This window comes from Solanum dulcamara, chromosome 6 (assembly GCF_947179165.1).
Source record: "Solanum dulcamara chromosome 6, daSolDulc1.2, whole genome shotgun sequence".
Classification (NCBI taxonomy): Eukaryota; Viridiplantae; Streptophyta; class Magnoliopsida; order Solanales; family Solanaceae; genus Solanum; species Solanum dulcamara.
The window spans coordinates 1,103,234-1,117,191 of NC_077242.1; the positions used below are offsets into that span (position 1 = coordinate 1,103,234).

Genomic DNA, 13,958 nt, shown 5'->3' on the forward strand with positions numbered 1-13,958 from the left:
ATTAATGATGTGTTTGTAAAGAGAGCCTATTCTTCACAGGCGGCTCAAGCTAACAAGTGGCTTAAAGCCAAAAAAAATTCTATTCTTTTAATTTTTTTCTATGCAAAGTTATTTCTTTTTTCTTTAATGAAAATTTTACTTTTTTAAATAGTACTACATTCATTTTAATATTTTATCAGATTTTGATTTGATATAAAAATAAAAAAGTAAAAGATTTTTGAATCTTATAATTTTAAACTAAAGATATATATATAAAGATATTTTTAATCTTATGATTTTAAATATGACAATGGAAAGTTAAATTTAAAAATTGACATTAAATAAATAAATTTTTTTTAATGTTTCAAAACAAACTTAAAAAAAATAACACAAACAATTTAAAAGACACAATATAATTTTTTTCTTTAAAAGAAACTAATATAAATTTTATTATTACTAAAAATTGAGATCCCTAAAATTTGGAGGCGTAAGACGAATGCCTTAAAAGCATTGAGTTGCCCTTGCTTTTATCAAATGAAATAGAATCAAAGAATTAAAAAACAGGTGAGGTAAATTATTGTTTTTTCCTGTTTCAATTTATATGTCTCATTTTGAATTTTGAGATTTAAATAATATTTTCTCATATATATATATATATATATATAATATTTTTATATTATTAATTATTGTAATTTATACTAGTATACATATTTTTTAAATATATAAAAAAAATTAATTCATAAAAGAATTTTTGTGCACAAATTCACGATTAAAATTAAACTGTTTGATAATTAAATCTGAATTATACCATATAAATTGAAATTGAAAAAATATTTTAAACAATTTCCTATACTATATTTTAAGTTAATTTTTTTTGTTGGTATAATCTTCTCATTTTAGAGCTTTATTGACTTTAACTATTTCAAGTTCACGCTTTATAAAAATTCATTAAAGGAGGTAAATAATCATATTAAGGATATTTTTTCATTCTCAAAAACTCAACTTACAATTTCGTAGAAACATAATCTTGTATTATTATGATATCTTTTTCTTGAATCGAGTTTCTATCAAAACAATTTCTCTATTTTTATAAGGTAGTCAAATTTGCTCACACGTTATTTTTCTTAGACTCAATTTATGATTGATATTACTCTCATTTATTATTGTATAATAATTGTGAGTTTAAATTTTCCCTCTTTGATTCCTTAATAATTTTGTAGTGGAATTTTTTTTAAATGGTGATTTGCTAGAGGCTCGAATAACTTCATACATGATTTTTTCCCCTAATTTATTAACCAACATTACATTACACCGTACTCACACGTTTCACAAAACATAACATGAAATTAAAATGCCAAGGAGCAATATTAATACAATAGCTTTAACGCCACTGCTAGTTACGTTACTTTCACGGCCATCCGCCGCCATATCCACCTCCATATCCTCCGCCGGCTCCACTTCCAGGTCCGCCATACCCTCCGCCGGTTCCACTACCAGGTCCGCCAAATCCGCCTCCAACGTTGCCGCCTACACCACCGCCAATTCTGCCGCTGCCACTTACTCCACCGCTAACCCCGCCGCTGCCACCTATTCCAATGCCAGGTGGACTGCCGCCAGTGCCACCGCCCATGCCTCCAGCACCAGCACCAACACCTGCACCAGCTCCAGCACCAATCCCAACTCCAACCCTACCTTCAGCTCCTCCACTAACGGGCCCAGCTCCCATACCCAATCTTCCTCCGATTCCGGCGCTAACGCCACCACTAATGGATCCTCCCACACCCGGCCCAGTTGGCACACCTGTTTGATAAACACAACAATACTAGTGAGTAATCATGACGAGAGGCTATGAATTTTATCGTTAGATCGTCCATATCTAATATATTTAATAAAATTATTATCCCCTTTCTTTAACCAAGCTAACTTTGCAGATGTTGTACATTAACGTAGCTCGATCAGTTGCTATCTTTTAGATGCAACTCGAAAAATTTATTTTTTATATAATATCTTGTAAATCACATCAGAAATGTAAATTATACCAGACAAGTTTGATACAGTAAACTTAATTAAAAAAAATATGGACAGAAAAAATCAATCACTGACCTTCCGTATGAATACTAGATACCTGCTGCACTAACTCAACAAAATATAAATTATAGGCAAATTCGAAACAAACTCAACTGAACAAATATTGAGGAATTAATCTCTGACCTTTTTTATGATACTCTCTGTTGCATCAACTCAAAGACCCTTAACAGGAATAATATATAGAGTTGGAAGGGGCTACTTGTAAGTTGGAACCATCAGTTCTCTTAATTTATTTAAAACTTAAATTTATTTTCAATTTAAGTAAAATATTGAAAATGTCAAGTACTTTTTTATGTAAAGCCTTAAAACTTATTTCTATTTTTTTTTAAAATATTACCTTTTTCGATTAAAAAATAATGATCTAGTTTGACTTAATACAGAGTTCAAGAAAATAAAGAATATTTTTCAATCAGGTGATTTTAAATTAAAGTTATATCAAATATATCAAAATATCTTTTAACTGAAATTAAAATGTTGCCCAAAAAAAATGATCATTTCTATTAAACAAACCAAAAAGAAAAATATGTCATTTTTTTTAAAACGGAGTAAGTAGTAAAAACCACCTGGGGTTGCATCATCAGCAGCAAATCCACCACCACCAATATTGTTATCTACCCCTCCTTGATAATCAGTAACTCCATACTTTGATGCAACAAGAGAATCATTTTCATTTGGTAAATTTCTAGCACAAACAAGAAAAGCTCCAAGTGAAAGCACCAAAACAAGTGGTAAAAGTTTAGCAAACATTTTAGAAATTTAATATTATCCAAAAGGGTTATAATATAGTAAAAGTTTTGTGTGAGAATTTTGAAGGATTGTAAAGGGGATTTTATAGGCTGAAAAATCCAAAATCCCAACGGTACACTGTATTTTCATTCATTGTACGTAAATGAGTGCATGAATTTTATTTTGACATTTGTAAGCCATGCACGTAAAGAATTTAATTCAGTGTCATCATCACAACTTGAAGAAGTTGACTCTTGCAAATATTAAATTGATGAATATTTAATTTTGATTTTGACTTATTATAAAAATGCTACAGACAAAAGGTAATTTATATGATCTGCATGCGTTACTGCATATGCTATTAACCTACACCTAGAATCCAACTGTTTTCACAAGGGTTGTGTAAATTTAGAGTTAAATTAATAACTCGAATCGATAATATGGTATTAGGCTAATGATTTGAGTTATTGGTTTGTCGTTTTTATAACTCCTACATGACGTTTTATGTGACAATTCGCATTCAAAATGGCATCTTACGTGTAATAGGTTACGTAGGACTCGTGAGTCTACTTGTTCAATTTTATACAAGTTTAAGTATCTACATGTGTACACTCAAAGTTAGAGGACATACATACCAACTGAAGTCAAATTAAAAGACAAATTTATGTATTATGCATATTTTTCTAATAGCAATTCTAAGGCCACAAGATGAAGTTGGAAGGTTATCTTGATACATTTGACATAACTTTAGTTTAGGATCATAAAATCAAAAAAAAATTCTTTATTTTCTTAAACTTCGTGTCAAATTAAACTAGGTCACCACTCTTTTTGAAACGGAGGGAGTATTAGAATTCTTGTTTAGTCCAAATTCAATTTTTGAATGTTTAGGTTTTACGTTCCTCTCCGTTATTTTTATAAAGTAGGATCCAGTCCAAATTCCATATCATCTCAAGGCGAATTAAATAATACTTAAAAAATCATATTGATTATTTATGTAAAGACAGATTAAATCTTATCAAAAAAAAATCTAAAATAAACTCATTCATATATCCAACACAATTTCAATAATCTCTTCTAGAACAATAGTTGATGATGACAAGATTTCTATAAAATCGATTACAAAATTTGACATGAATCACAAATTATCAACTCACATTTCAATCAAAAGATGCTTAAATATTTACTAGTTATTTAGAGAGATGTTAAAACGTTTGCAAATTGTTCAGAAAGATGTTTAAATATAAAAACCTGTGATTCTTAAATGTGTCATTATCACTATTTAAAAAAATATCACATTTACCTAACTTTTAAGACTTGAGTCCTTAATTTGAGTTTTATATTTCAACTATTAGGAGTGCAAATTTACTATATGAACTATCATGATATCACCTTAGACTAATATTTGATAGTGTGTATTATGCTTTCTCTTTTCACTACAACATTTTATGCTTACAGTCATCCTAGAAAAATGTGGCCTAAACTATCAAAAATTGTGGCCTTTGATCAAAGGCCACACTTTTCGGGAGTGGCCTAAAGAAGTGTAACCTTAGACTTTAGGCTAGGCTTTGCAAGTGTTGCCTTATCAGCTACACTTCAGAAGCGTGGCCTATAAGATAAAAAGGCCACGCTTTGTAGTACTAGCAATACTTCGATCTCATACAACTACACCTTTAAGCGTGGCCATCACTTTCTTTTTGGCCACACTTCTAAAGCGTAGCATTTTCTTGCTTATCTACGGCAACACTTCAAAGTGTAGTCTTTGCCAATATACATACCACAATTTACAATTAATAAGCTACACAATTGATGTTCCTATGGCTACAATTTTTAAGTGTTGCAATGTTATTTTGGCTATAAAAATATTTATATAGCATACTTTCTAATGGAAAATTACAATATTGTTTTTGCAATAAATAATCTCAAGCACTAAATTAGCTAATAAATAATTCAAATGCATAACAATAAACTTCAAAAAATAATTTGTCTTGTACTACACATACTTATAAAGCAATATTTTAAAGATGTGTACTAGCAATGAATTTCACAAAATCAAATATTGTGTCCATTTTTACACTAGTTCAAAAATTCTTCATCATCCACTTCAATAGATCGAAGTGACTCATGGCCACCATTCAAATTTGATCACCTCCATTTTCATACACATTCAAAAAATAAATTTAAAATGAAAAAGAAATCATGTTCAACAAATCGAGCATTAGATAGATACCATGTTCATGTTTTCATCTCTTCTGATTCCTAATCACAAAAATCACTTCTTACAAATCAATCCTTATACATCATATGGAACAGAACTTAGTACAAACCAAACATTAAAATTAAGACTCCTCAAAGCTAAGAATGTATTTAACACTACCAAAAGCTAAACTTTACCTTTTTTGATCAGACATTTAGCTAGAAGATGATGAGAAGGGTCAGTATATTCAATTTATAGAAGTTTGTAAATGAAACTACTTTTACACCAAAATTTCTGGAAATAGAAGTCCTTACATATTTACAAAAAAGTCCCTATATTCTAGAGAACTTCATACAAGTCCTTCTATATTTACAAAGAAGTCTCTACTCTAGAATTCTCTACACGAAAATTCTAGAGAACTCCATGTCTTTTAAGACTTCTCTACAATATTCTACGAGAATTTAGTGTCTTCTACAAATCTAAGACTCTAGGTTCTTCCTCCTTCTTTAAAATCAAGTGGCGGGTCACCAAAATATTATAGTGTTTGTTTAAAAGTTCTCCCACATGAAATTCCACGTGGACACATTATCAAATATTAATTTAATTGTGTTTTGCTAATAATTTGATAATGATTTTATTAGCAAATCTACACTCCGAATAATTTAGATATAAGAACTCAAAAAAAAGAGATATAGTGGAGAATAGATAATTTGAGATATTATATTAGTTTAGCAGTGCCGTTTTGTGTGAATTGGATGAGGTGAAATGTCGTAAATCCAAAAAATGAAATAAAAATTATGAGTAGAATTGTTTTTTGTAGAATATTTTATGAAACTTCAAAATATTTTAAAGTTTATCATTACTTTAGTGTCAAGAAACCAAACAATGAAGTGAAGACCTTAAGATGCGTGTTTTTTTTATATAAAAATATATAGTGTAATACAAAATATTACAGCAAAAAATTATATTATACAAAAAATATATTTTTTATATCTTTTGTACATATATTAATTTTGAACCACCTTAATCAAAGAGAAGAAATAGCCTAGTGATATTAGACTGTGCAACTTACACTGTGAATGTTATCCTCAGTTTGCAAGTTTGATTTTTATTAGGTGCACAGATTGCCTAATATTTTAAAATTTAATTCTTTTACTGGTGTACATCTATTACTTTAAAAAAATGTTGAAATAACTTAAAATCTTTTCTCTTTGATGTTTATTATATCCATAAAAGGCTCTTCAATTTGAATGAACTTTGCAATCTTTTAAAAAGATTAGTTCATGCAAAAAAAAACATTCGTGTTACCCTATTGTATTTTATTTGGTGAAATTTTCTTTGCTTCTGCGAGTTGCAATTGCATCTGTTGAAAAAAAAATTGGGTAATAAAATGAGTTGCGGAGTCGAATGAATAATGACTTCTTGGGTGATTGCATGGTTTCTTTTATTGAAAAAGATGTGTTTAATGATGTTTCAATTGATGATATTATTTTATCTTTTTAACTAATGAAATTTCTTCGAGTGATATTCTAAACGTGCTTGAAAAATATTGACAGTATTCTGTGATTATTGAATAATTGATTTTGGACGTCTCAGTTTTGATCATTTTTTTGAATGAATTAATCGATAATTTGATAAAAGAAAAATACTTTTTTATTCTTGAGTATCTTTTTCTCGAAACACTTGTGAAATATATATCATATAAATAATTATATATTATTATAGTTGGTCACTCTTATAATAATTCTTCTCAATCATGAATTTTATGAGATGAACACGACTTTTTATTGTCAAAATAATCTTATATAAAACAATAATATTGTTGATGTTTATGAAAGTCATCTTGTTTATCCAGATCAACTCGTTACGAGAGGTTGAGTGATAGTGTTTGTTCGTAAATTTTTAAGTATTTTTGGAAAATTATTTTTGGGTGAAGTTTTATCATGTGTTTGGTAACAGATTTTGAGAGAAATATTTGGCTTTTAAGAAAAAATATAATTTATACTTATAAATTATAAAAAATATTAAAATTACCCATATATAAGTTTGCATTATCATTTTATAATGAACATGTTTCGTTAAAAAATAACTTTATAACATAATTGATAACAATCAACAACAACAAAAACAACAATATGAGCAAGAGCAGTACAATAATCACACACTCAAACTTGTCACTGATTCAGGTAAACTATAACCCATTAAAAATAAGTTGTGCTTTTTAATGGTGTTGGTTGTACGTAGCTGGATACTAATTGAGATTAATAAATGATGGTGTTTTATAAAATATAAAAGTTTGAGGTAATTTTTAAATTTTAAAAGTTCTGAAATATTAGAATTTGACACAAATTCTAGTTTTTTCTAGAACTTGGGATGTTTGCCAAATATTTTTGTCAATTAATAGCAAGTTATATGGCCAAACACTAATTTTCAAGTTTTTTTTTTTCAATTTTTTTACCAAATATATTTGTGGCCAAACGACACCTTAAAACCTATTTGAACTGACTTAAAAGTTGATCAAATCAATTTATAAGATATTTTTAAAAACTTTTTTGAAAATGTTTGCCAAATAAAAAATGCTTAAAATAAATTAAAATTTAAAAAAAAAAGTCAAAAGTTAACAGTTGGTCTCCCATTACTTTTTCTTTTTGACTTAAAAGTCATTTTTAACTTAAAATCATTTTTTTCAAAGGCAATTCAAATGGGTTCTTAATAGTGTCTACGTACGACTATACAAAGTTGTTAATTAAAAGACTTTTTTTTGATTTGATTTTTGATATTCAAACTATATTATATGCATATGAAAATAGCGATCAATTAAACAAGCAAGTCATGAATATTAGCATAAACATGCCTATAATAGTATAACAGCGATCAATTAAACAAGCAAGTCATGAATATCATCATAAACATGCCTATAATAGTATTTGCCGTGGCGAAGCTAAAAATTTTGTTAAAAAGTGTTCAAATATAAAATAAAAAAATAAATATTAATAATAGGTGTAAAATATACAATCTCAAATAATTTTTGCAATTTTAGTCACTATAATAAATCTTTAACTTGTGTTAAGAAGTGTCAATACTTATATATATATTTATTAAATTAAATTTCAACATATACATATTGTAATTTTTTGACGAAAGTCCCTCCATGATTATTCACTAATCATTTATTCAAATGGAACAATTGCTAACCTTAGATAGTGAAATTAAATATTGTCATATATACTAAGCTTATTAAACATAACATAAAATTGAATTGCCGTAAATTTATTTAATCAGATTCCACCACCGGCGAAACCTTCGCCGATCCCAAATCCATAGCCACTACCACCTTTCTCTCCGCCCCCTCCGCCGCCACCACCACCACCTCCGCCGCCACCGCCTCTACCGCCTAAGCCGGACCCCTGGCCGCTACCGAACCCAAATCCGAATCCGGCACCGTTTCCGCCACTAAAACCACCACCTCCTCCACCGCCGCCACCACCGCCGCCGCCAGCTCCTCCTATAATCTCACCAAATCCTAAGCCATTTACACCAGCGGGGATCTCAAAAACTGTAGCTACAGCATCTCCTAAGAGTTTTCTAGCTGAAGTGTCACGTGCAAGTACTCCCAAAAGAACAAGAAAAATAAATGCCTTCAAATACTGTGTTGACACTGCATGAAAATAAAATACATAAGTTTTTATTTCGATGAGATTATTAAATAACGTGAATTATCTCTTACAACACGTTAAAATAAATAAATAGTTTATAATATTTATATTATTAATTTAAATATAAAATATGAAGAATTCTTACTTTTCATTTTTGACGTTTATATTTGGATGGAAGATATAAAAGTGATTTTTGCAATATATAATTATACACAATGCCAAGAGTTTATTTAGTAGAGCTATATTATATAACTGAAGATAATTAAAATTTCGATAATTAATGTGAGAACCAAAACTGAATATAAGTATTATATTTGTAACAGTAATATTTAATGGGTGGAAAATTATCCACTTAAAAACCTTCATAAAATTTGAATTATATAACGCACATTCTCTTCCTATTGACTAATTCATTTTCTAAAGGTTGACCAAATCTAAAACTTTATGATAAATCTTTTCTTACGTTAACAACAACAAAAATACACAAATATTATTCTTATCTTATAGAGATAGAGAGACGTTTTCGAAAAATCCTCAATACAAGTAACGATATTAGAACAGTTGAAAAAAATAAAAAAAATATCGAAATAAAAAGAGAGCATAGCTGTACACGTTCTTACGTTAAACTTCATGAAATAACATAAATACTAGAGAATTAGAGTAAACTGTATTTTTATTTTGATGTTTAATGAATACATAATCTGAAGAATGACTGGAAAAACAAATTATTGGAGTAATTCTTTTTTAAAAAAGAAAATTAACTACTACATGAAAATAATGACCTGAATTTCAAAATTACTTTATGGGTTCGGCTTAGAATATTAATTAATAGGACAAAACATTTGTTTTTATGAATTATATCGAATTGTTGACTTTTCTAAACTGAATTCAGAAAGAATAGTAGAAATAGACGTAATAAAAAGGTTTAATATACATGTACATTATTTACATATTATAATAAAACGCATTATTTACCTTGGCTAATAATATTCGAGAAGAAAGAGGATTTTTCTTTCTTATTTTAATTACTTTAGTCTAGTCCAAGATGCACTAATTACGCAACTTTGGGATATAAGGTGCAATTAGTTGGTTAGCTATGAATTTAACTAGAAAGTTCATATCCTTTTGCCACGTGGAAAGCTAAGCAAAGTGACGAAGTTGAACGACTACGCCCAACAGAGTACCGTATGAAGTGTATGAATTGGTGATCGTTATTTTTTATGATCTAAATAGAAAAAATATAATTAGATATTGCACTCATAATTCCCACATTTGAAGTATTATCAAGAATTTTTCTTTACAAATTTATGATTTTAACCAGTCAATTTCGAATTATCCTTTAATTTATAAGTCAATTCATCCTTTAACTGATTTAGCTTATTTTTCATTTGAAAAAGATAAAGCAATTTGTCATTCATTTTTTTTTCTCTCTATTTTTCCTTCCTATCACATGACGAAGGAATTAATTCATGACCATATAAATATTTGGTGCTCATAAATTTTTAATGTATATGATTGAAAGTCAATTTGATCGAATATGACTAATGGGCACTATCGTAGACACACATATATACATACTAAGTCTTTACTGAATTTTAAGAGAAAAAGTATAGTCATTAATTAAATAACATATGTTATGTACTTATTGATTTACTCTACCAAGTTACATATACTTCATCTTGATTCTTTTATCCTTTTCTTGACGATTACATTTTCTCGTACTAATTTGACCTAAATTAAAAATATTGATAAATACATTATCAAGCTTGAAATGTTTCTTTATTTATAATTTTGCATTCTTTCTTTATTAGAATAAATCTGAAGAACAAATATTTATATGTTTTTTTTTAACATGATAAAATATTTATTTATTATAATTGGGGGAAAATCGTATCAAACCATATAGAAATTGGAAACAGGATCAAATTGGTTGTAATTTGTGGGGGAGACATTTTTCCTTTAATAGATTTTGCATGATGCAGGAATTTAAATTAATCAAGAAAAATATCAAATATTAAATAGTTATAAGAAAGTAATATGTTTGCTTTTCAAAACGAATATATAAAAAGAAAAAAAAATAAACTACTCTACGACCAACATTTTAAAGTAAAATTCATTATTTTCAATAATAAAATCAGATAAGCAAATTAATTAAGAATTCCCTTAAAACTTTGGCCACCACCAAAACTTGCCCTCCCCCAAAGCCTACATTACCTAATCCTCTGAGCTACAGGCCCTACCCCGTCTCCACTGGATCTGTTCCGGGAGTACCCTCAAAAAAAGAAATATTTGACCACCAATGCCTCCCCCTCCACCACCTCCCATAGATATCGAACCATCTCGACCAATGCTTCCACCTATTCCGCCACCTTCACCACCGCCAATTGACCCAACACCACGTACACTTACTTCACCTCCAACACCAACACCGAGTCCAAAATCTATGCCACCAGGACCAACGTGTCCTCCATCACCACCACCGCATCCAGATTTCGAGCAGAATTTGTGTATATTAAAGTTCCCAAAATTCATAATCATGAAATTCGAAGTCATATTTTTATGCAATACTTCTCTAAATTGCTAATTAAAAACCTATTTTGTGAGTTAGCAATTGTTAGGGAGGAATTTATATCAATATATAATTTATGGTTGTAACTTGTATGTAATTTATATAAATGCAACTCTAGATTAATAGAGAAAGACGAAACGGAATTATTATTTTTACCATTAACTGCTTTGTAATTACCTATTAAATAGAGATTTTTTTTAATTAATTTGGAAATTTACGATGTAACAGGGTAACTTTATTAAGTATGAACTAATGAACAATATTGTTTGCTACAAGTTCAATGAATATAAAAATCAAATTGTAGGAAAATAATGTTTTGTAAACTTTTGTTCCCCTCATGTCGAGAAGTAAAAAATATAGTACTTTGAATATATAACATAAAAAAAAAAAATAGTACTCCTTTCCACTTAATTAATGTGTGCCATGCACTCGGATAAATTTTTCTGATAATAATTTTTTAAAACATTTTGATTATTTTTTTGATTTAGGTACTTTTTATGTAGTTTTTTAAATTTTCATGTCCCAATTTATCATCAAAACTAAAATATTTGACTCTCAAAATTCAAAATAATAACATATAAAATGAGTCCGCTTGTTTGAGTCTTGAGTCTTAAGTCTTGAATTGAAAAATTGTTTGATATGGTGCGCTTTATCCTTTTTAGGAGGATTATTCATAATAAATTAGAATTAATTGAACCAATAATTATCAAACACCATTTAATTAAGTTTAAAGTATTTGTCCAAAAATAGCAAAATTTTATTTTCATGTCCACTTAAGAAGAGGAATTTTATTATATATATCGGCAATTAGAGAAATAAATTACACCACATCTGGACTCTTAATAAAACTTCATAAGTTTATTAAAGAGAGGGAACCGAAAAGAAACACATAATTAAATTAAGATAGAAAAGAAAAATTGCAAACAGAAAAAAAACAGAAGCATGCATGCATGAGTAGTACATTATGCATGCATGGCTTGTACTCCAATCATTGGCTCGTGTTCACGGTATTCCACCCCCTCCATAACCTTTGCCTTCGGTTTCTCCATATCCACTGCCATTATCCTCATCCATGCCCCTACCACCACTACCGCCGCCTCCTCCTCCTCCTGTACCAGATCCAGTTCCATTACCGTAACCATAACCACTACCATAACCACTACCATAACCAGAGCCACCATCTCCTGTTCCTTCGCCACTACCTCCACCACCTCCATATCCTCCATCACTACCGCCTTCACCATACCCTTCCCCAGAACCATAACCGGAACCATCTCCAGTTCCTTCACCACTCCCTCCTCCACCTCCGCTTCCATATCCACCGCCACCACTGCCTTCACCATACCCTTCCCCAGAACCATAACCGGAACCTTCTCCTGAGGCTTCACCCCAACCCCTACCAGGGCGTTCACCATAGGCAACATGATGATAAAATGACTTCTCTTCCCCAAGCCTGTAGTTCCTCGAATTCATCAGGGACGACATCCCAGTAGACTTTACAACCTATATAAAGTCAAATTATAGTAAGAGACCTTGAACTTATTTCATAATATCGAAATAAGATAAATATTAGTACAAGTAATTAATTCTGAAAATTTAAATCGAGTTGAAATTAAAAGTGATATGATCATCCGAAATAGAAACATGAATGAATTAATGTACGCACACAAAAGAGAAAAAAATTCAAAATTGAAGAACGAGGCCGGTAATGTAAGTTTACACCATATCCAAAAAGGAAAAAGAACATTTATAAATATGTATTTAATTTGAACTCTTATAGTCAATATTTATGTATAATAACAGTAGATTTCATGAGACTTAAAATATTTGTACTTAAAGCGATAGTTTTAGTGGTCTTACCTTCGAGTCGACATCAGAAGACACAAGTTGCATGGCACCATGACAGCAAAAAAGAGTAGATAGAACCATGGGAAGCAAAAACTTAGAATTAATCATCTCTTGATTAGGAGATATTCCTAATTAAAACGAGGAGAAAAAATTGTAATTTTGGAGGCAATGAGGATTGAAGCCTAGTGATACATGTATATATAGAGGTAGAAAACATAAAGTGTTCTCAAGAAAATTTAATTGCCAAGGCGTTTGACAGTTGAAAAAGGTTAAATATTATCAAATGAATTTAGTTGTGGTGCAGGTTGCAATATATTTTATTAGTATTTTTTTCAATAAATGCATGCAGTTTTGCGTTGAATGAAATGATGATGAATCTCATATTTCTACAGGCTTAGATTTTTGGGCTTTTTAACTGTCTTTTCTTCTTTCTATGTTAATCTTAATTTTGATGACTTTAAGGGTGTGTTCATTAGGAAGAATAATTATTATTAAACCTCAATCATACATATTGAGTGTAATTTCATAAAGTAAAATCTAAAGAAGGCATAATGCACGCAAATCATATTCATAACTAGGAGTTAGAGAAGTTATTTCTGATAGACCTCCGATTCAAGAAAAAACAAATAGGCTAAAGCAATATGAAAAAAGAATTAACAAAAATAAAGAAATCATGTTAAAATATTATAGAAAGCATGACAAATCATTTTGAATATTAATTACAATAAATAATACGATAATCGAAATATAAGAAATAACAAATAATAATCAAAACCAAAATACAAAAAACGATAAAAATAATGCTACAACTACTAATATGAAAGAACTTTATCATAATTTATATCTTTCACAATCTTCTATCTTCAAATGTGTCTTCGAGAGTAAGGTAAGACTGCGT

The 13,958-nt window shown here is 29.3% G+C and overlaps 3 protein-coding genes across 3 annotated transcripts; all 3 read right to left on the reverse strand.

Annotated features, from left to right (window-relative positions):
* Positions 1–1,387: 1,387 nt before the first annotated feature.
* Positions 1,388–2,814, reverse strand: LOC129891782 (glycine-rich protein 5-like). Its single transcript, XM_055967267.1, has 2 exons — positions 2,631–2,814; positions 1,388–1,779 (listed from the first exon to the last, which is right to left on the reverse strand). The coding sequence occupies exons 1-2, from the start codon at positions 2,812–2,814 to the stop codon at positions 1,388–1,390; spliced, it is 576 nt and encodes a 191-aa protein (XP_055823242.1).
* A 5,451-nt stretch (positions 2,815–8,265) lies between these two features.
* LOC129891853 (glycine-rich cell wall structural protein 2-like) lies at positions 8,266–8,795 on the reverse strand. The gene is made up of 2 exons (XM_055967332.1): positions 8,789–8,795; positions 8,266–8,645 (listed from the first exon to the last, which is right to left on the reverse strand). The coding sequence occupies exons 1-2, from the start codon at positions 8,793–8,795 to the stop codon at positions 8,266–8,268; spliced, it is 387 nt and encodes a 128-aa protein (XP_055823307.1).
* A 3,419-nt stretch (positions 8,796–12,214) lies between these two features.
* LOC129891783 (glycine-rich cell wall structural protein 2-like) lies at positions 12,215–12,697 on the reverse strand. Its single transcript, XM_055967268.1, has one exon. The coding sequence runs from the start codon at positions 12,695–12,697 to the stop codon at positions 12,215–12,217; it is 483 nt and encodes a 160-aa protein (XP_055823243.1).
* Positions 12,698–13,958: the final 1,261 nt, after the last annotated feature.

What these genes read in the sequence shown, in the direction of transcription:
- LOC129891782 (XM_055967267.1), bottom strand. Translation starts at nt 2,814, where the DNA reads ATGTTTGCTAAACTTTTACCACTTGTTTTGGTGCTTTCACTTGGAGCT. An exon ending in TGCTGATGATGCAACCCCAG is followed by an intron (nt 1,780 to 2,630) that starts GTGGTTTTTACT and finishes TTTATCAAACAG; the next exon opens with GTGTGCCAACTGGGCCGGGT.
- LOC129891783 (XM_055967268.1), bottom strand. Translation starts at nt 12,697, where the DNA reads ATGTCGTCCCTGATGAATTCGAGGAACTACAGGCTTGGGGAAGAGAAG.